This window comes from Myxine glutinosa, chromosome 1 (assembly GCF_964187855.1).
Source record: "Myxine glutinosa chromosome 1, kmMyxGlut1.1, whole genome shotgun sequence".
In the NCBI taxonomy this organism is placed as follows: domain Eukaryota; kingdom Metazoa; phylum Chordata; class Myxini; order Myxiniformes; family Myxinidae; genus Myxine; species Myxine glutinosa.
This window is the reverse complement of record NC_136261.1, coordinates 11,505,822-11,533,590: the sequence shown is the minus strand read 5'-3', so window position 1 is coordinate 11,533,590 and position 27,769 is coordinate 11,505,822. Positions and strand designations below refer to the sequence as shown.

At 43.9% G+C, this 27,769-nt stretch overlaps 1 protein-coding gene across 2 annotated transcripts in view; it reads left to right on the top strand.

The window, feature by feature from the left end:
• Window positions 1–27,769, top strand: part of LOC137421293 (transcription factor Sox-6) — a 474,574-nt gene that overhangs the window by 368,670 nt on the left and 78,135 nt on the right. For both annotated transcript variants that reach the window (XM_078781950.1, XM_078781989.1), the window contains exons 11-14: window positions 5,278–5,459; window positions 11,264–11,375; window positions 11,583–11,756; window positions 12,082–12,298. In XM_078781950.1, the coding sequence (XP_078638076.1) occupies window positions 5,278–5,459; window positions 11,264–11,375; window positions 11,583–11,756; window positions 12,082–12,298 (685 nt within the window). The remainder of the gene's footprint in view (window positions 1–5,277; window positions 5,460–11,263; window positions 11,376–11,582; window positions 11,757–12,081; window positions 12,299–27,769) is intronic.

Below are 27,769 nucleotides of genomic sequence, written 5' to 3'. Positions count from 1 at the left end.
GGACAAAAAGGACAAAAAAGGACAAAAGGACATGTCCAAAAGGACAAAAGGACATGTCCAACTTTAAACCAACAAACCAATTTCCTCTTCTGATCGGCCAACTTCTGGGATGTGGTGGATATCTGTCCAAAAGGACATGAGTGACCTCTTCTGATAGGCCAACAACTGGCAACGTGGCTGCCTGTATCGCATTCGGTATCGGCATCACCATCCTAAAACTTTCACAATACTTGGGTCAAAGGTCATCCCTTTTGTCCGCTGCCTTCAGTTCAGTCGAAGCTTGACCTCAGTTGGACAGGTCAGGTCAAAGTTTACGGAAGAAATTTTTTGACTTCAGTGAGGGTTAAAGGAATCAATTTGACTACATTTCAATAAAACGATTGGTGGTTGAGCATCTTCATGGCAGATTTGATGTGAATTTATTCTTTTGTTTTGGATGCTCAACGATGAGGACCCACCAATAGGGTTACACCACTCACTCCCTGCTGTTGTTTCTTGTATTCAAACTGTTGATTGGATAGATAACGAATTAGGAAAAGTTATATGGTCGATTCCATTGTAACAATATCCATACTTCAGTTGGTTACATCTTTTAGCCGGACCACTTTTTTTTCCACTGCGGTCGCTCGTACTTTGATACATCACAATGACATGAAATAATAAAGGACAAATTTCCGAAGCAATTCGATGCTTTTTGAAGTGTGGCAGCATCCTATTCATCCCACTTTGTTTGCCTTTGTTTTCTGTTTGATGCTTCAGACAAACACTTCAGGCCCAAACCAAGACTGCGCTTCCTTTGTAGTATAAATGTTTACCTTCACTTCGGTTTCCAGGCCACCAAACAAAGGCTTTGAAGTGTTGTGAGATTCACACTTTTCTCCCTCCCCCCCTCTCTCTCTCTCTCTCTCTCTCTCTCTCTCTCTCTCTGTCTCGTGCTCCATTTCAACCCTCTACCTCCCTCTCTCTGTCCCTCTCTTTCTCTAATTATCTCCCCCACCCCTCTCTCTAACTCTCTCTCCTTTCTCTTTCTTTATCTCTATCTCTCCCTCTCTCTTTCTCTCTCCTTTCTCTTTCTCTACCTCTCTCTCCTTTCTCTCAGTTATCTTACCCAACCTCCCACTCTTGGTACTCTGAATCCTGTGGTGAGGAAGTTGCTTTAAACCAACTTCCATTCTCCTCCTGGGAGGCAAATCCAACCGAAGACAACCTCAGATTATTCCACAAATCCCACAACAATGTGTGTCTCCTCTCAGGAGAACAAGAAAACAACACCTGTCCAATCTCAAGAATGAACTTTCAAACTTGTCTCCCTCCTCTAAAACGTGGTGGCACCATGTCAAGTCTGTCTTTGGTGTATGCTCCCCTTCCATCCCTTCCCTGTCTTCAAATGGCACCACAGCAGACTCTGCTCATGAGAAGGTCGAAGGCTGAATGCCTCAATTCCGATTCAAAATCTTGTGTGCTTAACTCCTCACCATCTGTACCCATCCTTACCAGTCGTACCGAACTGCTCATGAATTCTGTGTCTTTTGCACCTGAGAAAGTGTAAAGTTTTCTGGCAACCCTCAACTCTGACTCTGCAACTGGATCAGACAGCATCAGCTCGCGCATCCAAACAATCTGCTCCACTGCTCTTCTACATAATTTCTTGCCCTTTTCACCGTGTCATTTGCCCTCGGTCATCTTCCTTCTGCTTGGAAATCAGCTAACATCACTTTAAATCAGCATTAAATGAAAAGGTGCAAAAACAGATCCTCTCACCTACAGACCAATTAGCTTACTTCCACTCATCAGCAAGGTCATGGAATCCATCATCGCAGTTTACATAAAATTATTCCTTTTCCCCAACAACCTCATCTCGGATCATTAATTCAGATTCAGACCTGGTTACTTTACCTTGGACATGCTGCTTCTGCTTTCCAAACAACGGATGGAGGCCCTCAATATCAGACAGGAGATCAGGGCCGGCTCTCTTGACATACAGTCACGTGAAAAAGTAAGTACACCCCATGTAAAGTTTTGACTTTTTCAACATATTTCAACATACAGCTATGTGATCTTCATTTCAACAATATTGATAGATAAAGGTGATATAATATAACAAATATCATGAAATATTTACATTTTGTAGTCCATTGTATAATTTAAATAAACATAAATGCAAATTTCGCATGTGGAAAAAGTAAGTACACCCTTGGCTCTAATAGGTGGTATTGCCCCCTTTGGCAGAAACAACCTCAAGTAGGCGTTTCCTATAACTGTCTACCAGTCTCTGACATCGACTAGGAGAAATTTTTGCCCACTCCTCCATGCAGAATTCTTTCAGCTGTGCGATGTTTGAGGGGTTTCTTGCATGCACAGCTCGTTTCAAATCCCCGCACAACATCCCGATGGGATTTCGATCCAGGCTTTGACTCGGCCATTCCAGAACCCTCCATTTCTTTCTTTTCAGCCATTCCTTGGTGGATTTACTGGTACTTTCAGGGTCATTGTCGTGTTGCAAGGTCCACCTTCGGTTGAGCTTCAACTTTCCAACAGATGGCCTCACATTATCCTCAAGCACCCTCTGGTACAATGAAGAATTCATAGTGGATTCTATGATGATGAGCTGCCCAGGCCCTGATGCAGCAAAGCTGCCCCAAACCATAATATTTCCACCACCATGCTTTACAGTTGGTATCAGGTTCTTGTGGTCAAATGCTGTCTTTGGTTTTCGCCAAACATGTCTTCTGGTACTGTGGCCAAATAGCTCTACCTTTGACTCATATGTCCAGAGCACATTGTTCCAGAAGTGCTGGTCTTTGCCTAGGTGTTCATTGGCAAACTCTAGTCTTGCCCTGATGTTCTTTCTGGACAGCAAAGGTTTCCTCCTGGCACACCTCCCATGTAGATCAAATTTGTGCAGCCTCTTTCTAATGGTAGACTCGTGCACTTTGACATCAACAGTGGCAAGAGCTACCTGTAGGTCCTGTGATGACATTCTGGGGTTCTGAGAGACTTCTTTCAGCATCTTGCGGTCTGCTCTCGGGCTGAACTTGCTGGATGGCCTTGTCTAATCAAGTTGGCAGTTGTTTGGAATCTACTCCACTTGTAGATGATCTTCCGGACAGTCGAATAATTGATTTCAAATTGTTTCGAGATCTTTTTAAATCCCTTCCCAGACTCGTAGGCTTCTATAACCTTCTTTCTGAAGGCCTCAGAGAGCTCTTTTGATCTAGGCATGGTGACGCCACACACTTCAACAACAAAGAGCAAACCAAACTAAATGTCTAAGGTTTAAATAAGACAGGTTCCTCGAAGATACTCTCTGACGATGTTCTAATCATTTGCACCTGAGCTGGTGCACCTGATTCTAATTTACGTATTTGAAGTAGTGATAAATGTAGGGGTGTACTTACTTTTTCCACATGCGAAATTTGCATTTGTTTATATAAATTATACAATGGACTACAAAATGTAAATGTTTCAAGACATTTGTTATATTACATCACCTTTATCTATCAATATTGTTGAAATGAAGATCAAATATCTGTATGTTGAAATATGTTGAAAATGTCAAAACTTTACATGGGGTGTACTTACTTTTTCACGTGACTGTATCTCGAGCTTTCGATACAGTCTGGCGTCCTGCCTTCCTCTCCAAACTCTCTGCCTATGGAATCCAACACCCACTCCACTCTTGGATTGCTGACTTCCTCCACTCTCGTAGCCAACATGTGGCTCTCAAGGGAATCCTTTAATCTCCTCTACCTGTCAAGGCTGGAGTGCCCCAAGTCAGTGTTCCAGGTTCCATCCTGCTCCTAATATTTATCAATGATCTCACTGACTCTGGAAAATCCTCTTTATTTCTTTACTGATGACTCCACTCTCTGCCGTGACATCCCTCATCCTTCTCACAGACAGGCAGCAGCCTCTTCCCTCTCCTCAGACCTTGAAAAAAAAAAAACACAAACTGGTCAAACACTTGGGGTAAGTCTTTCAATCCTGAGAAATCTCTCTCTCTCTCTCTCTCTCTCTGTCTCTGTCTCTCTCTGTCTCTCTCTCTCTGTCTCTCTCTCTTGTCTCTCTCTCTCTCTCTGTCTCTGTCTCTCTCTGTCTCTGTCTCTCTCTCTGTCTCTGTCTCTCTCTGTCTCTGTCTCTCTCTCTCTCTCTCTCTCTCTGTCTCTCTCTCTCTCTCTCTCTCTCTCTCTCTGTCTCTGTCTCTGTCTCTGTCTCTCTCTCTCTGTCTCTGTCTCTGTCTCTCTCTCTCTCTCTCTCTCTCTCTCTCTCTGTCTCTCTCTCTGTCTCTCTCTCTGTCTCTCTCTGTCTCTCTCTCTCTCTCTCTCTGTCTGAAAGCACTGTTCCGCAAACCCTCTTCAAGTCTCCCATCTACCTTCTGCAAAGCCAGATGCCGACTCGGCATCCTCTGTCGTGCAAATTCCTTCCTTGGCACACCTGAGCTTCTATTCACCTCCGCAGCTCGATGGAGCACTGCTCTCCCCTCTCTCGGCCTATCACTTCGCAATCACCGACAGGTCAGTGGTCTGTCTGTTTGTCTTCTTCCGCCTCATTTCTGGTCCTGCACCCTCGGCCCACTCCATGCTTTGTGTCCCCTCCCCCCCCCCCCCGACACACGAGCTCCACGAGTAAACCCCTCCCGAGTGGTACTGCCTAAATCTAGAACCACTGCTCACCTCCACTCATTTATTCCTCTTTTTCCACCTGTGGAACGACCTTCCACTCTCTCTTCGATCTCATTCTCTCCTCCGGGTCTTCAAGACAGCTGTTCACCAACATCTTAGATCTTCCCTCTGGGTCACCGTCCCCCATCTAAAGCTATGATCTTTTCTACACCCCTTAAACAACCCTTACCCTTCCCAAAAAAAAATTCTGTATCCATTTTGTCCAACGCTTGTGTTCTGTCCTAACTAACCCTCATCGTTACTTGCATCCCTTTTTTATCCGTCTCCGTCTACCTTATCTTCTCCACCCTGCTGTTGGCATTTTCCCTTTCTCCTGCTGTTCCCTTTGTTATGTTGTGTCATAATCTGTTCTGTGTCCTCGCTCTTCCATGAGCTTCGACCATGCATAAAATAATATAAAAAGTAAATAAATAATACTCCAAGGAGATATTGTTGATCAATGGGTATCTGTTTTAGAAGCACCAACCTGACACGAGAGTAATGTCTTTATCAATACTGTGTACTCTAGTTATGATGTGAAATATTATTGAAGTATTTTGAGCTTATTTGATGTAGTTTCTCATCAAGGTTGACATCCTGTTGTTCTGTGCACCAGATGTGCTCTCGTCCATGAGTCCGGCAGCATTCCTCGGTGAACCAGAGGGCTTGGCCAAGTTTCTAGGTGAGGCCGAAGTCTTGGACGGGCGGTGTGTCTTCACCGAGGCACCAGGAAGCCTGGACAGTGGAATGCACCTCATCAACACCAGAACCAGCACCAGTCACTGTCGTCCAGAGAGAGTAGGCATGAACACTAGGCCTCACTCAACACCCAATGCACTATGGACTAGAGTCCTTCAGCCACCATCGTAAAACTTGAGTGTTTGATCGATCATATCTTGGTTTTCATTGTCAGATAAAGACACCATCAAGCTATTGGAGTTTTGTTATATCGATGCCTGTTTATGTTTTAACAATTCTAAACATGGACCTCAACTACATGAAAGCAGGCACCATGAGGGACACCTTAAATTGCTAATTTATATAATAATAGTAAAGTAATTATCGTTTCTAAATAAAGTTTAAAATGATTTTGGCAATTGTGACGATGTTTTTATGAGCATGATTTTCTCCAAACGCACCTAAGATTCTAATTTTGAGATTTCTATCAGATGTCTTGAGAGATCTGAGAAGGCCGCATGCGAGTACCGCAGCGTACGAGTGACGCAAAGTGGGATTAAGCATTTGGTTGACTCTGTCTAAGATCGAGGAACTACTTCATTTCAATTGAATTTTATGTTTTGAACATGAATCGGAACATGAACCTGTAGGTCACCAGTACTTTGGCTCTGAATTTGGCGAATTGCACGGAATCTCATATCGAGTACACATGCACACTGTGCAGTGAGGTTTCAGTCTGCCTGGTGGTCAAACAAAATTGAAAATCATTCCAAACAGGAAACGTACTGTTTTTAAGGATGGTATAAAGGACACAACTACCTTGTAAATCCTTCATACCTTGTTTGGTTGTTTTTTGTTGTAATATGTGTTCTTCACTTTTGGAGTCATCTATTTATTCTGGATGCCAACATGGCAGAATTTTTCCTTTACCCTCTCTCCTTTCTATGCTCCTTCCCTTCTATTCTATCCTCATACTCCCATGTCCTCCCACTCTTCCTTCCATTCTCTCCCAAACTCTGCTCACCTCCTTTCCTTCACCTACCGTCATACATTATCTTATATTCTTCAATTTACTCCCTACCTATATGTACATAGTAAAGAGATACCTCAATTCCTATCCTCTTCCTTTCTATTCCTTTCCTCAATGTTGGCATTCCCAATTTCCTCCCTCCACCCCCGTCCCCCCTCTCTACCCTGTGTACTTGTAATAAGTAGATGCTATATAAAGGGGTCACATGATCACAACCATTATCACGAGGACGAGGTACTGCACAATTTGTTTGAACAATAGTCCACATACGGAATATGGAAAGGTGAATTGGGAATACTCTATTCAATAATAGGGTTAACCAGTATTGACCCCTGTGAACCTCGATGAAACCATCAGCAGACCACTCTGGGCCCTTCGTTCATAATTTACACATTTTGTCATACATTAGAATCCACGATAGACACTTAACAGCAGACAGCGAGTTTTACGGGAGAGTTTCTCACTCTGCACATGCGTAAATGCAGGTTGTGGTGTATTGTGGTTGTATTCTGTTTTTTAAATCCGATTAAATTTTTTGTTATGGTTTGTGTACAATTCCCAAGAGAAACAATGTCACTTCTTTCCGTTGGAATCATTGTAATTGATTCAGCCATTATTGTGCTAGGCCGGATGACATTTATCAACAATTCTGTGGACGAACAAATTAGCGATTGTGCAATCTCTCAATTTGGGACTTTGTGATGTATTCTGCCGTCTTTTTCATTCTCATTATTTATGCACCAATGCAACCTTAGGAGCACCAACGGCCTGAACATGAGAGGGTCTTCCTCCAATGGGGAGGACAAATCCATGTCCGCGATTACAAAGACCACTGAGGGCGAAGAAACACAACTAAATAAATGAACAGGATTATAACTAATTCATTCATTGGAGGAAGACGCTCTCATAAGCAGACCGTTGGTGCTCCTCTGTTTGGCAGCGAGTGCCCCGGAAGCAGTGACGGAAAGAGAGTGGCAATTCTATATGTCAGAAAATTGCATGCTCGGTCAGGGTCACCCACATAGCTCAGATGGCAGAGCACTGGTACGGTTCACCAGAGGACCTGGGTTCGATTCTTGGTCTGGGCATGTAATTTTTCTCACATATGTCAAATTAAATATACTAGTGAGATACCCGTGATATGCACGGGTGGGTGGCTGGAAGCAAACAGGCAATGCAGAAACGGCGAATGCTAAAGCATGAAACCAATAAATTCCACATTCCTGCAGCACCCTCAGTCGCACGTCAGACATGGACAGCAAGTTCGTGAAGGACTTCCATGAAAAACGTACCCGTTCGCAAACAAACGGTTATGTTCATGTATAGAAACATCGATCGTGGGTCCGTGGCGAATCTGCATATGGCGATCCACGAAGTTCACGTTTAGAAAGTAGAAACCATCACGGCATGTTGTCATATACTTGAACTCGATATCTGTTTTTTCATTCCAAACAGCAATAACTCCAATCACAAATTAATCACAAAATAAACTTTTAACAACATTGTTAATGTTTCCTTCATTGTAAAAACTACCAAGTCAACAGTTAAAAGGATTTTGAGCCGATAGGTGTTACAGCCAGAGGTGGATTTAGATGGGGGCGCAAGCAGCGCGCCCCCCTCCTTATTTTGATTTTAGAAAGTGCCGTTTTTGCCTCGCTGCCTAAGTTTTGATATCGCCGCTGGCGCTGCGCTTAACCAATATAATTTCAGAAGATAATGCACTGCGTGATAGAATAGTTTTAGAAATTGTCAACATGTGGAGATTGGCTATGACTGTTTCATCTCGAAATATGACGTTGATCGCCGTTACTGGTCTTCTGAGGGAAACCTACCGACAACAGTTTCAGACACATTGAAACGCGTGGGTTCAGATGGGGTGAGGAATTTGTTCCCAAACGTAACTCGGGTGCTGAGTATTCTGCGGTGCACGGCTGCAACAAGTGCTACAGTTGAGAGAGCGAATTCTGCCCTCCGTTACGTCAAGACGGACTATCGGAGCATGATGTCGGAGGATCGCTCTGGTATTCTCTCAAGCAGGGATTCAACCCATGTCCTTATAAAAGGTCTTTGTCCGAGGTCACCGAGTCCGATCGGTGCAGCGATCAGTGCAGCCGTTTGTGCGGCACCCAGGAAAATAACGTCATGCGGGAGACCAAACCTGAAAATGCTGGAGGCCAAAGCTGAAATTGGAAAAACAATATACCCTATTTTACTCCAGGGGGTACCAGGATTACCCACCCAAAATATTGTTGCGATTGGTTCAGCCGTTTTTGCGTTACCTTCGAACAGACGGACAGACATTCGGTGAATTATAGTAACTAGGAACGGTACCCGCCCTTTGGGCGGGGCTTCAATTGGGAGGCGCAAATGAAAAGGCTAAATATCAGAAATTGAAGGCTTTTTTTTCTTTTAAACGATTTATATGAACATCTGTTAAATCTTGATCAGTGCAGCCATTTGTGCGGCACCCGGGAAAATAACGTCATGCGGGAGCGAGTATCAGCAGGATGTGGCAGTGTGGGAGTCCACGTTTCTGATCCTCCTTCATGCCGAAGTAGCCCACCACTTCTCCAAGCATTCCGCTCTTCAGATCCGCCATGACAGATTTAAGCTTGATACTGAAGACGCGTGCAGTTAGTCCTCCCGATGTCGTATGTACTCCCGATACGAGTTTCCTTCATTGTAAAAACTTCCAAATCGACAGTTAAAAGGATTTTGAGCCAATAGCTGTTATGGCCTTGGCAAGATCGATGGAGACAGCGATCTGTTAGCGTATTCACCACCCAAATAGCTATGTGGAATTATCTCATGTGGAGATTAAACTAATCGTGTTCACAATCGCTATGTCGTATGTACTCCCGATACGTGTTTCCTTCAGTTGAAATGGGTTCGAATTCTCTCAAGCAGGGATTCAACCCGTGTCCTTATAAAAGGTCTTTGTCCGAGGTCACCGAGTTCGATCGGTGCAGCTGTGCAGCGATTGATGCAGCCGTTTGTGCGGCACCCAGGAAAACAACATCGTCACAATGAGAACAATGAACGTTATGCGACCGCGAATGTTATGCGGGAGTCCAAACATGAGAATGCTGGAGACTAAAGCTGAAATTGGGAAAATTAAATAGCCTATTTTACTCCTGGAGTTCCCAGGATTATCCACCCAAAATATCGTTGAGATCGGTTCAGCAGTTTTTACGGTACCTTCGAACAGACAGACAGGCAGACGGACGGACATTGGTGAATTATAGTAAGATATATATATATATATATATATATATATATATATATATATATATGTATGTGTGTGTGTGTGTGTGTGTGTGTGTGTGTGTGTGTGTGTGTGTGCATGTGTGTGTGTATGTATGTGTGTGTATGTATGTATGTATGTATGTACGTACGTACACACACAGATATATATATATATATATATATATATATATATATATATATATATATATATATATATATATATATATATATATACGTATATATATATATATATATATATATTATATATATATATATATATATATATATATATATATATATATATATATATATATATATATATATATACATATATATATATATATATATATATATACATACATACATACATACATACATATATAGGGTCCGTCAGGGAGGTGTGACGATTTTCAGAAAACTTGTACACAGTTATTTTTAGTCGAATTTCAATTTTTGTTTTTTTTAAAGACTACATATATAATGCCATGTAATACACTGTAACAAAGACATTTAAAAAATGTAATTCATGTTTGAAAAATGACATCATCTAAATGGCGGCCATTCTTGTCCAAGCATTCTTGCAGACGCGCGGAAAGGTTCCAGCATTTCTCAGCACAGCAGCATCCCTCATCAGTTCCAGCATTTTTTCTGCGAACGTAAACCGCCGTACGAAATCATTCTGCTGCAGTTCTTGAACCACCATGATTTTGTACGCGTGATAATGAAGGTCCAAGTGCAAAATTCGACGAACTGATCTGTCTGACATCCGTAGAGCGCGAGCGTGCCGTACCGCTGACCGACGAGGGCTGGCCTCCACAGCTTGTCGAACCCTTTCGATGTTTTCCGGGGTCCTAACGGTTTTACATAAAAGCACCATAAGAGGTTTGGCTCAATTTGTTCTTTTCTTTTTTTTTATTGTTCACACGAATGTTGGTTTCAAATATGAATCTTTTTCCGCACATCTTATCCCCATTACACATTTAAATCATGATGTTACACATGTCAATTCAATTCAGTTGCTCGGCCTGTATAACCACACACCTCATATAGTGTGGTTTTACATTCTGAACACTCCATTCAGTGACTATTTGCCCTAAGATCTTAAGCCAGCCATCTTAACCGTTATGCCAACACCAGGCTTACCATTTGTGTAAATGTTGCCACATTAAAATCTGCTTTCTATAAGTGGCCAATTTACTATATTGTGTTATCACGCACTAGTTATCGGTAGGGTTAACATTAAATGTCATATCAACCACACATGGTTGTCAGATCCCGGCAGATGATTAAAATGCATGCTCATCGAGTTGTCGACACAGAAGAATTGTGACCTTTGCTTTGACACTTTCCTCCTTGTCCCACCCTCACCACGGCACCCTCGCCCAGGCTGGCACCGAGAAAGTGCCAACACCTGCCACACTGCACTCCCTGCACCTGCAATCATCCACACGCCCGTCTTGTAATCTTGCAACGCCGATGAGCGGAAAACCCGATCCTTTGTAACAGCAATGCGAGAATGCTTTATCGAGCTAAACACACTCTCACTCACACAAATGCCAATGTCATCGTTTATCTCTGCGCCTAACAAGAAACAATACCCGTTTCTCATTCCACCACAAAATGGTTCTCTGGATGTTGTGTGCCGTAGGGTGGCGTGACCCTCTCTCCGCTGCTGCACCCAGCGGTTGCTAAGGTGGCCGAGGAGAAGCCCTTTCGGCCTAACGTTATTGATCTAACAAGCAACAATGAAGAGGGCGAGGGTGAGGCGAATTCCTGCAATCTATTGTTTTTGGCACCACGGCCTCTCTGTATGCCGGGCGGTCATGCCCCATAAAGATCCACTCATCTCTAGCCGGCTGGCAGTTGCCACGTCGGAGGATCAACAGTTGCCACATTGGGGGGGGTTTCTCGAGATGTGTTTTCTTTTGTGCCCTTGCTGGACCTCGTCTCCTGGCATTTCCTCATAGGCACGGCGATGGCAGAGGCACGTGTGTTCCGGGAGTCACGAGGCCGCGGTGTGGGCAGCGAGCCGCATATCAAGCGACCAATGAATGCGTTTATGGTGTGGGCCAAGGACGAGCGACGCAAGATCCTGCAGGCCTTTCCGGACATGCACAACTCCAACATCAGCAAGATTCTTGGTTTGTGGGACGCCACACGTCGCACGTTGCATGCCATGTGACATTACCCAGACTTTATTACGTACTTTAAAATCCCACGTACACTGCTTCCTGATAATGTCCTCAACATCCCTGGCTTGTCAGCCATAAGGAAGAGCTAAGCAACCTGTCCAGACGTCATCCTATTGGGTTCACCCATGCCCAATTACCCTTCTCTCACTTCTGTTTCTGGACTTCATTCATTTCTTCTATTTTTTTTTGGAAATCCTCACTCATCTTCATTACGTCTTCGCAAACCTAATTGCTTGACTTGCATGCCCCCCATTTTCTTTGATGTATCCCTAAGGCTCTCGCTGGAAAGCAATGTCAAATCAGGAGAAGCAGCCGTACTACGAGGAGCAGGCCCGGCTGAGCAAGCAACACCTGGAGCGCTACCCTGACTACAAGTACAAACCTCGACCTAAGAGGACCTGCATAGTGGATGGCAAGAAGTTGCGCATCGGAGAGTACAAGGCACTCATGAGATCACGCCGGCAGGAGATGAAACAGTTTTACAGCATCAGGTATGGCAATGTCTCTCTGTGTTGTTGTTGTTGTTGTTGTTGTTGTTGTTGTTGTTGTTGTTGTTGGTGGTGGTGGTGGTGGTGGTGGTGTTGTCGTCATCATGTTAAAAGCTGTTACTTTACGTTGTTACCTCCGCCACCAAAGGTGGATAGTTTCACCCCTGTATGTTTGTCTGTGAACAAGATATCTCAAAAAGTTGTGGACGGATTTGGACAAAATTTGGCAGAGAGGTAGCGTATGTGACAAGGACGAAATGATTCGATTTTGGTGAAGATCTGGATTTGGAAACCCAGCTAGTAGAATTTTTTAAGTGATTCTTCAACATTGGGAGATAGGGATACATAGCAGGATATCTCAAAAAGTTGTGGACGGATTTGGACGAAACTTGGACAGGTTGATTGTGTGTGACAAGGACTAATTGATTCGATTTTGGTGAAGATCTGATTTCTTATGTGTTGGTTTGACTCCCTTCCTGACTTTCAAACTGTCACTATGATGCTTCACACACCTAACCCGAACTCGAACAACCATTTGGAAGAGACGTCCAGCTACTTATAACCCATTGGTGATCATTCAATTGTAGATATCGCCATCACTATATGTAGATATTGTCATCAGTAGATGTACACAACATGACCAAAAGTATTTGGACACCCAAACATCACACATCTCATTCCAAAATCATGGGCATTAATATGGAGTTGGTCTCCCTTTGCTGCTATAACAGCCTCCACTCTTCTGGGAAGGCTTTCCACTAGATGTTAGAACATTGCTGCGGGGATTTGCTTCCATTCAGCCACAAGAGCATTAGTGAGGTCGGGCACTGATATTGGGCGATTAGGCCTGGCTCGCTGTCGATGTTCCAATTCACCCAAAGGTGTTCCATGGGGTTGAGGTCAGGGCTCTGTGCAGGCCAGTCAAGTTCTTCCACACTGACATCGACAAACCATTTCTGCATGGACCTCGCTTTGTGCACGGGGGCATTGTCATGGTGAAACAGGAAAGGGACTTCCCCAAACTGTTGCCACAAAGTTGGAATCACACAATTGTCTAAAATGTCATGTATGCTGTGGCATTAAGATTTCCCTCTACCGGAACTAAGTGGCTTAGCCCGAACCATGAAAAACAGCCCCAGACCATTATTCCTCCTCCACCAAACTTTACTGTTGGCACTATGCATTCGGGCAGGTAGCGTTCTCCTGACATTCACCAAACCCAGATTCATCCGCCGGCATGCCAGATGGTGAAGCGTGATTCATCACTCCAGAGAACGCATTTCCACTGCTCCAGAGTCCAATGGCGGCAAGCTTTACACCACTCCAGCCAACGCTTGGCATTGCGCATGGTGATCTTAGGCTTGTGTGCGGCTGCTCAGCCATTGAAACCCATTTCATGAAGCTCCTGTCGACCAGTTGTTGTGCTGACATTGCTTCCAGAGGCAGTTTGGAACTCAGTAGTGAGTGCTGCAACCGAAGACAGAAGATTTTTACGCGCAACGCGCTTCACCACTCGGCGGTCCCGTTCTGTAAGCTTATGTGGCCTACCACTTCACGGCTGAGCTATTGTTGCTCCGAGACGTTTCCACTTCACAATAACAGCACTTACAGTTGACTGGGGCAGCTCTAGCTGGGCAGAAATTTGATGAACTGACTTGTTGGAAAGGTGGCATCCTATGACGGTGCCACGTTGAAAGTCACTGAGCTCTTCAGTACAGCCTATTCTACTGGCAATGTTTGTCTATGGAGATTGCAATTCTGTGTGCTTGATTATATATACCTGTCAGCAATGGGTGTGCCTGAAATAGCCGAATCCACTAATTAGAATGGGTGTCCGCATACTTTTGGTCATGTAGTGTATATCATTCAATTGTAGTCCAATGTAACTTTTTCAAAAAGAGATGTGCATTGTGGGCCGGTGTTCTTGCCAAATCCACCAGTTATTTAATTGCATAATTTAATTGGAAATCTTACTATAATTCACCAAATGTCTGTCCGTATGTTCGAAGGTACCGCAAAAACGGCTCAACCGATCGAAACGATATTTTGTGTGGGTAATCCTGGGATCTCCAGGAGTAAAATAGGCTATTTAGTTTTCCCAATTTCAGCTTTGGTCTTCAGTATTCTCAGGTTTGGACTCCCGCATAACATTCACGTTCGCATAACGTCCATTGTGACGATGTATGTGTTCACGGTAGTGTTTGACGTGACGGTGTGAACGTAATTTCGTAATGTTTTTCGTTTCGTAATCCTTTAATGAACGTTTAATGTTTAATGAACATTTAATGCTCTTCGATGTCCGGGGCCGCACCCGCGCTACACTGGACGGGCCAGCGTGTACCTTGCCCTTCGCCGTCAGGCTCGGGTAAACCGCTGAGCCCCATCCGTGATGGGGACTGGGGCTTGAGACAGTGTCCTTCATTAAAAGTATAATAAACGCTGTCTCCATCGATCTGGCCAAGGCCGTAACAGCCGTAACGTTTAATCTCTAGATGAGAGAATTCCACATAGCTATTTGGGCGGTGAATACGCTAACAGATCGTTGTCTCCATCGATCTTACCACGGCCGTAACAGCTATCGGCTCAAAATCCTTTTAACTGTTGATTTGGTACAGTTACACGTATCGGGAATTTGGTACACGTATCGGGAGTACATACGACATAGCGATTGTGAACACGAATATCGATCACTATTCACGATCACGATCATCACGATCATCACGATCATAGTGTATCGATCACGATTTGAAAGATCACGATTTGAAACATGATGGAATAATATTTACTGATATGAACAGTGATGTGGCTTTTATTGAAATTCTAAAGATACTGTTTAGATTTTGATGATTTGCGTGTGATATGATTCAACGGATGTTTATATGAATCGTTTAAAATAAAAAACCTTCAATTTCTGATATTTTGCCTTTTCATTTGGGCTTCCCAATTGGAGCCCCGCCTGTAGGGCGGGTACCGTTGCTAGTAATTTATAATTTACTAATTTAAAATCTAAATAAATAATTGATGTACATAATTGAAAAAAGCTGGACTTAGTGGTAAAAAAAAAGCTGGACTTAGCGGTAGAGCCGACATTTTGGTGAGAATCTACTCACCTTGGTCAGGGCAGATGTTGAAGTGAAGAAGAAGCTTGGGAATCGCCACGTGACCTCCACCGGTGGTAGGGTAAGTTGGTCTGTAAACCAATCCAGGTGTCACGTGACGGTTCTAGACGGTGTGGTAGTGATGTTATAGCCTTGTACCCATGTGCGTGACATTAAATCGCAAACCACTCGTTTTGTTGGGAGATGGCAATAATTAAACTCTTTCCCAAATGGATTCCTTTATACCAGTGAGCAAACCACTTTTTTTCTCTGTTTAAGATGACCACTAGACTGTTATCAAAGCTGTGTCCATGCAGGTTCACGTGCGATCAAAGCCTCTTCATAAGATGGACGACGATGTTGGTTCATACGGGCCTTTAGAGTTTGTTGAGTTTCTCCAATGTAGGTCTTGGTGCAGGATGGGTCTCCACATCTGATGCCATACACCAAGTCGTGTTTCCTATCCTTCCGGATCTTGTCCTTAACATGAACTAATTGGCTGCACAGAATTCTGTAGGGTTCATATATAATGTGACAATGCCAAATTTGGAGAAGGATCTTCTCACTTTCTCAGATAGCGCAGCCATCTTTCTCACATTAAGTTGTGCATTGTTTTTTGAAATTCCGTTTCTGTATTGTATCTATAATATGTGAATCGAGTCTCTCGTTGACTGTGTGAATGGAGGAAGTCAGAAATATAGGACTGAAGGCCTTCTTTGCCAAAGGAAGAGAGCTTGACAAGTATAGCAGGATGCCAGACTATGTCGAATGCCCGAGCTGTGACCAGGGAGACGGTCCTGACTTCTCCATTGAGATTTTGGACATCCAATCATTGCTGAGAGGAGAAAAAGCATATCCAGGGTTGCATGACCGGGACGGATTCTAATCCGATGGTTGCAGATCAGGCTGTTTGAAATGTGTTCCCAGAATACTGTTTCTGGCCGTTTGCTGAAAGTTTTTTTCTTTCCCAAATTTGACCTCAGGCGACGCCATAAATGGAATAATTGGCTCCACGGAATATTGGCTTTTTCAGAGAAAGTAGTGGGAGACAATCTAATGGAGGAATTTCATAAAAGGTCAGAGAGGGTTAATTCGTGGTTTTACCACAAAGTGTTTGGCTCTACTCCCCACCCAAAGTCCAACTGGTGAGGCCTATTGCTCCCCAGCCCCAGTCCAACTGGTGGGTCTGTGCAAGGTTGCAATTTGCGTGACCTTTCTATAATACAAGACCTTTGCTCATGGAAGAGCAAGGTGACGGATGGTAAAATACCAACCAACGAGTAGTGGGGAAGTGAGTTATCAGGTGGACACAATAAGCAACGACCAGGAAGAGAGGAGAGAGAGAGACCAAGGAAGGAAGGAAGTAACCTCCAAGTAAGAGGGCGGGTGAGGAACGATTAATAAGGGTATAAAAGATTGCTGGTGGGGATGGGGTACGATCTGAGATGGTGGTGCACCACCTGCTTAAAGCCCTGATTGGAAGAACGCATTTGAGCTGCCTCTGAAAGGCAGGTGGTCGTTCGTCATTAACTTTGAAAAATTACATGATTCCAAATTTATCCCCTCCCTGCAACACATTTGGAATCATGGAATACTTGCGGCACTGCACGTACCTGGAAGTTTTACGGTGGTATATACTGTACTCACTTCCTGTGAAGACTAAAACCGAAGGCTCAATGACTTTTGGAAAGCAAACTATGGCAGAGCTTAGTGTGCAACCATCCCTGCCCCTCACTCTCCATGGGAAGTAATTTGATGAGCAATGAATATCTGCAAGCATTGCCTTTGATCATGAGATAACATGAAGATGGAGAGCAGAGAGAAACAGGAAGAGGAATTCGGCAGCAGGATAGTCAAGCTTGTTGGAGGCAGCAGTAAAAATGTAATCAGAAGCCTGAAGGGAAACCTGTACAGTAGGTGTCACACCTTTTTGGAGGTAATCCCTAACACCAGTGTTTGGTATTGGCAATGCTTCGCTAACGTTCACACAAATTATTCTCATTTCAACATCACGACATCTTTCCAGGAACTAGGATGCAGAAGCGTGAGATGTGGAGAACCAGGAGATCGAGTGTATCGTGAACACGACATTCCAGGATTTTCCTCATATCTTAGTGCTTTGATGTGAGATTGACAGCAAGTGGATTTACCTGCAAATCCCAGATATAAAAAGTAGGAAGCGTATATGTAATGTAATGGATTAAGTGAGCAGTATGACGTCATAAGTTACTGTGTAGCAAAGCAGATGACAGTTTCCTCTTGGCAGACTTATAACGGTTTTGAGTTGGTTCGCCATCTGAAAACAGTTTTCAGACCCGACTCGAATTCGTTTCACAAGTTGTTACTTTAATGAAACAAATATGGGGACTCTTGTGTTTTATTGGTTGTGAAGGTAATGACGGTAATGTTGTGCTTTCTGAAATACAAATTCAAAATAGTGTAGCAGCATAGCAAACCTGTTGTGCATTTTGTGATACAAGCACCAAATTTGGCACAAATGTACATTAATATGTTGCGAACATTTTCAGATATTGGGCCACTTGAAATTCCGTAATTTTTTTTTTCAAATTTTTTCAAATTTCGTAATTTCAAATTTTTTGGGTGACACCGTCACAATTTCGGTCTTCGAGGCCGGCCGATATAGTGGAGCGGCTTAGCCCAAATATTCAAAAGAATTGTGCATTTTGTGATACAAGCACCAAATTTGGCACAAATGTACATTAATATGTTGCGAACATTGTGTGGTCAGCAATGAAGACGAGAGTCTGAATTACATGTATGCAAAAGACCTTGTGAACCAGTGAAGCAAATACACGGGTAAGCATGAATTAAATCTAGGGCATGATATAATTTCCATGATGTTTACCTCTACACTAAATGGTGGAAGGAGGTAATGTTTTGATCCCAGCTTGTCTGTATGTCTGTTTGTCTGTTAGTCCACAAAATTCCAGACAAAGCTTGTAGTAGTGGTAGTTGTAGTGGTAGTGGTGATAACAGAAATTGTTATATAGAACTGAACTTATATTATTATTATATGCAGAAAATAACTTCATTTCTATATGCCCTGCAGTGGACAGGTTAATTGGTTTATGCACTGAAGGGGTCACCCTGGTGTGCACTGCTGTGTTCTGCCTCACTGAGTTGTTCAGGTATGATGTACTCAGCACAAGCTTCCGGTCGGCCCGGAGGTGGGGGTGCGGGGCCTGTCACGGAACGTCAAAACAAACGGCCTGCCGGGGCCGCCCAAAAGTCGGGCGTGAGGGGCGCGTCCACTAATGGAACGCCTCTCGCTTCCCAGATCGAGGGCCACGTGGTCAGGAGAACCTCGTCCCTTCCGGTCACACTTTGCCTATCGGCCGGCCTCGAAGACCGAAATTGTGACGGTGTCACCCGAAAAATTTGAAATTACGAAATTTGAAAAAATTTGAAAAAAAAAATTACGCAATTTCAAGTGGCCCAATATCTGAAAATGTTCGCAACATATTAATGTACATTTGTGCCAAATTTGGTGCTTGTATCACAAAATGCACAATTCTTTTGAATATTTGGGCTAAGCCGCCCCACTAAAAGGAAACTTATCTATCTATAATTCCATTAATCTCTGTGTGTATGTGTGTATGTGTGTATGTGTGTATGTGTGTATGTTTGTCTGTGACCGCTGTTTCTCGACAACTACCGGTCCGATATACTTGAAACTTGCCAGGTATATTGCTGGGGACCCGAGGATGTGCCTTTTCAAGGTTTGAAATTAATCGGACAAGTAGTTACCGAGCTATGGCGATTTAGCCGTTCGCCGTTCGCTTTGGCGTTGCGAATGGACCAAACCATTTCATGTAAATAGAGGGGGGGGATTGTCACTGTACTCGCAAGCCGTTCGCCGTTCGCTTTGGCGTTGCGAATGGACCAAAACATTTCATGAACCAAACCATTTCATGTAAATAGAGGGGGGGGGGGGGGATTGTCACCGTACTCGCACCCACGTACCCACGTACCCACGTACCCACGTACGGGCATTGCACCCACGTACGGGCATGCCCTAGTCTATCTATAATTCCAGTAATCTCTGTATGTCTGTGTGTCTGTGACCGCTGTTTCTCGACAACCACGGGTCCGATATACTTTAAACTTGCCAGGTATATTGCTGGGGACCTGAGGATGTGCCTTTTCAAGGTTTCATATTAATCGGAGAAGTAGTTACCGAGCTATGTCCAAAAAACGATTCAACCAATCAGAGAGCAGCGAGCTATCACGTGTGCCGAACGTGCCGAACAGACTCTGCCTCGGACGGCACATTTGAGAGCGTATTCATTTATTTCACGTTGGCAAACTATGTTGCCGCTATGTTGGCGTTAAACTATGTTTTAAAACTAATTAAAACTAATTTGCGATTCTTTCGCTTTCCTGCGCGTTTGTGCACGCTATGGCGATTTCTTTACCAAACTCCGCAAGCCGTTCGCTTTGGACCAAACCATTTCATGTAAATAGAGGAGGGGGATTGTCACCGTACTCGCAAGCCGTTCGCTTTGGACCAAACCATTTCATGTAAATAGAGGGGGGGGATTGTCACCGTACTCGCAAGCCGTTCGCTTTGGACCAAACCATTTCATGTAAATAGAGGGGGGGGATTGTCACCGTACTCGCAAGCCGTTCGCTTTGGCTTTGCGAATGGACCAAACCATTTCATGTAAATAGAGGGGGGGGATATAATTTTAGATATATATATAGTACGGGCATGCCCTAGTTGTTTCAATGCAAGCAGCAGTTCTATTTGCTGAATTGTTACTTTCAAAATCGAATTTTTTTCAAGCATATTGGTTGGTCTTGTGTGTTATTACTTGGCAGTTTTTTTTTTTTTTTCTGCAAATACGTTGATCACTCTGGTTTGTGTGTGTGTTTGTGTGTTTATTACTTGCCGGAAAAAAATTCCGGCAAGTATGTTGATCTGTCCGTTTATCTGTCTGTTTGTTACTTGCCGGAAAAGATTCCGGCAAGTATGTTGATCTGTTCGTTACTTGCCGGAAAAGATTCCGGCAAGTATGTTGATCTGTTCGTTTGTTACTTGCCGGAAAATTTTTCAGGCAAGTATGTTGATCTGTTCGTTTGTTTGTTACTTGCCGGAAAAGATTCCGGCAAGTATGTTGATCTGTTCGTTTGTCTGTCTGTTTGTCTGTTTGTCTGTTTGCAGCACTACGTCTACACCGTTGTACGTAGACTCACCAAACTTTGCACAAGTATTTGTCTTGCCCTCTAATATACTGTGCCAAAATGATGACGTCATCGGTCACGTGATTCGGCCGCCATCTTGGAAAAACCGAAAAACTTTGCACCTCCATATCTCCGAAAGTGCTGAATAGAAAAAATTGAGACATGCCTCATTGTAAAGAACTCTCCATGGGGAATAAAATATGTTAATGATGACATCATTAGTCACGTGGTTTGGCTGCCATCTTGTAAAAACCGAAAAACCTTGCACCTCCATATCTCTGAAAGTGCTGAATAGAAAAAATTGAGACATGGCTCATTGTAAAGAACTCTCCATGGGGAATAAAATATGTTAATGATGACATCATAGGTCACGTGGTTCGGCCGCCATCTTGGAAAAACCGAAAAACTTTGCACCACTATATCTCCAAAAGTGCTGAACAGAAAAAATTGAGACATGGCTCATTGTAAAGAACTCTCCATGGGGAATAAAATATGTTAATGATGACGTCATCAGTCACGTGGTCGGCCGCCATCTTGGAAAAACGGCAAAACTTTGTACCACGAAATCTCCAAAAGTGCTGAACAGAAAAAATTGAGACATGGCTCATTGTAAAGAACTCTCCATGGGGAATAAAATATGTTAATGATGATGTCATATGTCACGTGGTCGGCCGCCATCTTGGAAAAACGGCAAAACTTTGCACCACGATATCTCCAAAAGTGCTGAACAGAAAAAATTGAGACATGGCTCATTGAAAAGAACTCTCCATGGGGAATAAAATATGTTAATGATGACGTCATCGGTCACGTGGTTCGGCCGCCATCTTGGAAAAACCGAAACCTCCACATCTCCGAAAGTGCTGAATAGAAAAAATTGAGACATGGCTCATTGAAAAGAACTCTCCATGGGGAATAAAATATGTTAATGATGACGTCATCGGTCACGTGGTTCGGCCGCCATATTTGTCCTAAATGGCCAATAAAAAAGTACATTCCGGAAAGTCCTCGGTCTCTGACCGATTTTTCATTTGTCTGTCTGTCTGTCTGTCTGTCTGTTTGTCTGTCTGTTTGCAGCACTGCGTCTACACCGTTGCACGGAGAATCGACAAACTTTGCACACATATTCGTCTTGCCCTGGAATAGACTGTGCCCAATTTATGACGTCATCGGTTACGTGTTTCGGCCGCCATATTGGAAAAAACGAAAAAATTTGCACCTCCATATCTCCGGAAGTGCTGAATAGAAAAAATTGAGACATGGCTCATTGAAAAGAACTCTCCATGGGGAATAAAATATGTTAATGATGACGTCATCGGTCACGTGGTTCGGCCGCCATATTTGTCCTAAATGGCCAATAAAAAAGTACATTCCGGCAAGTCCTCGGTCTCTGACCGATTTTTCATTTGTCTGTCTGTCTGTCTGTCTGTTTGTCTGTCTGTTTGCAGCACTGCGTCTACACCGTTGCACGGAGAATCGACAAACTTTGCACACATATTCGTCTTGCCCTGTAATAGACTGTGCCCAATTTATGACGTCATCGGTTACGTGTTTCGGCCGCCATATTGGAAAAACCGAAAAAATTTGCACCTCCATATCTCCGGAAGTGCTGAATAGAAAAAATTGAGACATGCCTCATTGGAAAGAACTCTCCATGGGGAATAAAATATGTTAATGATGTCATCAGTCACGTGGTTCGGCCGCCATCTTGGAAAAAACGAAAAACTTTGCACCTCCATTTCTCTGAAAGTGCTGAATAGAAAAAATTGAGACATGGCTCATTGTCAAGAACTCTCCATGTGGAATAAAATATGTTAATGATGACGTCATCGGTCACGTGGTTCGGCCGCCATCTTGGAAAAAAAATTGCACCTCCATATCTCTGAAAGTGCTGAATAGAAAAAATTGAGACATGGCTCATTGTCAAGAACTCTCCATGTGGAATAAAATAAGTTAATGATGACGTCATCTATCACGTGGTTCAGCCATCAGTCACGTGGTTCGGTCGCCATCTTGGAAAAATGGCAAAACGTTGCGCCACTATATCTCCAAAAGTGCTGAACAGAAAAAATTGAGACATGGCTCATTGTAAAGAACTCTCCATGGGGAATAAAATATGTTAATGATGACGTCATATGTCACGTGGTCGGCCGCCATCTTGGAAAAACGGCAAAACTTTGCACCATGAAATCTCCAAAAGTTCTGAACAGAAAAAATTGAGACATGGCTCATTGTAAAGAACTCCCCAAGGGGAATAAAATATGTTAATGATGATATCATCGGTCACGTGGTTCGGCCGCCATATTTGTTCTAAATGGCCGATAAAAAGTACATGCCGGCAAGTCCTCGGTCTCTGACCGATTTTTCATTACTTGCCGGAAAATTTTTTCCGGCAAGTATGTTGATCTGTTCGTTTGTCTGTGTCTGTCTGTCTGTCTGTCTGTTTGTCTGTCTGTCTGCCTGTTTGCAGCACTGCGTCTACACCGTTGCACGTAGAATCGCCAAACGTTGCAAACATATTGGTCTTCCCCTGGAATAGACTGTGCCCAATTGATGACGTCATCGGTCACGTGGTTCGGCCGCCATCTTGGAAAAAACGAAAAACTTTGCACCTCCATATCTCTGAAAGTGCTGAATAGAAAAAATTGAGACATGGCTCATTGTCAAGAACTCTCCATGTGGAATAAAATATGTTAATGATGACGTCATCGGTCACGTGGTTCGGCCGCCATCTTGGAAAAACCGAAAACTTTGCACCTCAACCTCTCCGAAAGTGCTGAACAGAAGAAATTGAGACATGGCTCATTGGAAAGAACTCTCCATGGGGAATAAAAGATGTTAATGATGACGTCATATGTCACGTGGTTCGGCCGCCATCTTGGAAAAACCGAAACCTCCACATCTCCGAAAGTGCTGAATAGAAAAAATTGAGACATGGCTCATTGAAAAGAACTCTCCATGGGGAATAAAATATGTTAATGATGACGTCATCGGTCACGTGGTTCGGCCTCCATATTTGTCCTAAATGGCCAATAAAAAAGTACATTCCGGCAAGTCCTCGGTCTCTGACCGATTTTTCATTTGTCTGTCTGTCTGTCTGTCTGTTTGCAGCACTGCGTCTACACCGTTGCACGGAGAATCGACAAACTTTGCACACATATTCGTCTTGCCCTGGAATAGACTGTGCCCAATTTATGACGTCATCGGTTACGTGTTTCGGCCGCCATATTGGAAAAACCGAAAAAATTTGCACCTCCATATCTCCGGAAGTGCTGAATAGAAAAAATTGAGACATGGCTCATTGGAAAGAACTCTCCATGGGGAACAAAATATGTTAATGATGACGTCATCAGTCACGTGGTTCGGCCGCCATCTTGGAAAAACCGAAAAAATTTGCACCTCCATATCTCTGAAAGTGCTGAATAGAAAAAATTGAGACATGGCTCATTGTCAAGAACTCTCCATGTGGAATAAAATATGTTAATGATGACGTCATCGGTCACGTGGTTCGGCCGCCATCTTGGAAAAAAAATTGCACCTCCATATCTCTGAAAGTGCTGAATAGAAAAAATTGAGACATGGCTCATTGAAAAGAACTCTCCATGGGGAATAAAATAAGTTAATGATGACGTCATCTCTCACGTGGTTCAGCCATCAGTCACGTGGTTCGGTCGCCATCTTGGAAAAATGGCAAAACGTTGCGCCACTATATCTCCAAAAGTGCTGAACAGAAAAAATTGAGACATGGCTCATTGTAAAGAACTCTCCATGGGGAATAAAATATGTTAATGATGACGTCATATGTCACGTGGTCGGCCGCCATCTTGGAAAAACGGCAAAACTTTGCACCACGAAATCTCCAAAAGTTCTGAACAGAAAAAATTGAGACATGGCTCATTGTAAAGAACTCTCCATGGGGAATAAAATATGTTAATGATGATATCATCGGTCACGTGGTTCGGCCGCCATATTTGTTCTAAATGTCCGATAAAAAGTACATGCCGGCAAGTCCTCGGTCTCTGACCGATTTTTCATTACTTGCCGGAAAAATTTTTCCGGCAAGTATGTTGATCTGTTCGTTTGTCTGTGTCTGTCTGTCTGTCTGTCTGTTTGTCTGTCTGTCTGCCTGTTTGCAGCACTGCGTCTACACCGTTGCACGTAGAATCGCCAAACGTTGCAAACATATTGGTCTTCCCCTGGAATAGACTGTGCCCAATTGATGACGTCATCGGTCACGTGGTTCGGCCGCCATCTTGGAAAAAACGAAAAACTTTGCACCTCCATATCTCTGAAAGTGCTGAATAGAAAAAATTGAGACATGGCTCATTGTCAAGAACTCTCCATGTGGAATAAAATATGTTAATGATGACGTCATCGGTCACGTGGTTCGGCCGCCATCTTGGAAAAACCGAAAACTTTGCACCTCAACATCTCCGAAAGTGCTGAACAGAAGAAATTGAGACATGGCTCATTGGAAAGAAATCTCCATGGGGAATAAAATATGTTAATGATGACGTCATATGTCACGTGGTTCGGCCGCCATCTTGGGAAAAAAATAGCACCTCCATATCTCTGAAAGTGCTGAATAGAAAAAATTGAGACATGGCTCATTGAAAAGAACTCTCCATGGGGAATAAAATAAGTTAATGATGACGTCATCTATCACGTGGTTCAGCCATCAGTCACGTGGTTCGGTCGCCATCTTGGAAAAATGGCAAAACGTTGCGCCACTATATCTCCAAAAGTGCTGAACAGAAAAAATTGAGACATGGCTCATTGTAAAGAACTCTCCATGGGGAATAAAATATGTTAATGATGACATCATAGGTCACGTGGATCGGCCGCCATCTTGGAAAAACCGAAAAACGTAGCACCTCCGTATCTCCAAAAGTGCTGAATAGAAAAAGTTGAGACATGGCTCTTTGTAAAGAACTCTCCATGGGGAATAATATATGTTAATGATGACGTCAGCTATCACGTGGTTCGGCTGCCATATTTGTCCTAAATGGCCGATAAAGTAAATTCCGGCAAGTCCTCGGTCTCTGACCGATTTTTCATCTGTTTGTCTGTCTGGCTGTTTGCAGCACTGCGTCTACACCGTTTTTTTTTTTTTTTTTTTTTTTTTTGTATACAAGATCGAGGCTCGTGAAAGAGCGAACATTAATCACACAGAAAGACAAACAGACACACAAAACAAATAACATCGGGAGCGGTAGACAAGATGGGGAGAGAGGGGGAAGGACACAAACACAACATTTGAGAGCAGGGACCGAGAGACATGGAGACATCGAGAGAACTGTGGGAGGGAGAGGGCTTTGGGGGGAAGGCATGGGAAGGGGGTGGGAGGGGGGTGGGAGAGGTATAAAACATATGGACACTGCCAAGACTTCCAGGAAAGAAGTTGGAATTTCAAACAAGGTGGATCTGGGGTGAATTAGTGGGGGTAGAAAAGATCAAGGTTTTGGATGGGGGAAGATAAGAGATGGTGGTGAACAGCTGTTTTGAAGACCTGGAGGGAGGAGTGTGATTGAAGTGAGTGTGGGAGTTTGTTCCAGAGGCGGGAGAAAAGAGGAATGAAAGAGTGAAGGTGAGCAGAGAGCCGAGATTTCGGCAGTTTAACCATCAGAGGGTGGCTGGCAGATCTTGTGCGACCTGTAGGAATATTTGGGGGACAGAGCACAGAGAGAGCTGGGGGAGCAAGGCCGGAGAGGAGTCGATAGAAGACAGAAAGACCACCTACCTGCCTGCGGTGAGTGAGTGAAAGGCCCTCAGAGATAGCTTAATCGCGGGAGATTCCAATGATTCTGAAAGCTTTGGATTCAACAGCGTGAAGCCGAGCCAGGTGTGAGGCAGGAGCACCAGCCCATAGGGGAGAACAGTATTCCATTGAGCTGCGGATGAAAGCCTTGTATGTGGTGAGGAGCTCAGGTGTGCCTAGGAAGGACTTCGCACGACGGAGGATGCCCAGTCGGCGACTGGCTTTGGAGGCCAGCTTGGAAATGTGGTTTTCCCAAGAAAGATCATGGCAGATGGTGAGACCCAAAAGCTTGAGCGACAGAACTTCTTGGAGAGGATTGTTGAGAAAGTAGATGGGAGGGTTGTCCAGTCGATCTTTTCGGAGAGACATAGTAAGAGTGTGAGATTTGTCAGGATTGAAAGACATGTTCCACATGTTTGACCAGTCTGTGATTTTGTCCAGGTCTTCAGAGAGTGAGGAGGCTGCAGACTGCCGATCTGAGGGAAGAGGAATGGAGCGGCAGAGAGTGGAGTCATCAGCAAATAGTCTAGTAGGAAGACTAGGTCCCCCTGCACCCCCCGGAGATATACTTCTAATCAGTGTTTCTAGATTGGAAAAAATGTGTAGAAAATGACTAGCTATGGCCCCAAGCTGAAAAAATGTCCCACATACCATTTTTATGCAAATTACTGCTGCAAATTTTATGCAAAATTATGCAAATTTTATGCAAATTTTTGATGAGGAGTAGAGTTGAGGGGTCTTTGAGGGCTTCATCGAGGTGCTCTCGGTTGCAAGACTGGGTCATTCTGAGAAGCACAGCAGGGTCAGAGATCATGATGTTCTCCTCCTCAGTGAATCTCTCCATCAACAGCCTCTCCATTGCCTCACACACTGTTTTGAGGCAAAAGAGGGACTTTGCGTAGGCCTTTCCACTGAGAACACCTTTGAGAGATCCACTTGTTACTAGTTGTGCCTCAAAGAGAATCTCTGCATATCCAGAACCACGCATCTTGTGTCCAGTGAGCATCCCGATGTAGTTCATGGATGTGTGGAAGGGTCCAATCGTTACTACATGACTAGCAAATTCATTTGGCCAGCGCCAGATGATGGGAAGGGCTTTCATGCAGACACCCAGATCAAATGTATTCAGGACCCATCTCTGACCCACCTCAGCAGTTGCTGCCTCGGAACGCTTCAGTAGCTCACGAACAACTGCGTTGTCTGTGATCGGTTGGTGGATAGGCGTGCAGTAGTCGACTGTTGATTTGCTGGGTGGGGGAGAACCAGTTGCAGAGGTGAAACCCCCTAGCCCAGGCACAGGCTGCAGGCCATTGCCATGCCATGCAGGCACCAGGCACAGACCGATCACAGACAACGCAGTTGTTCGTGAGCTACTGAAGCGTTCCGAGGCAGCAACTGCTGAGGTGGGTCAGAGAT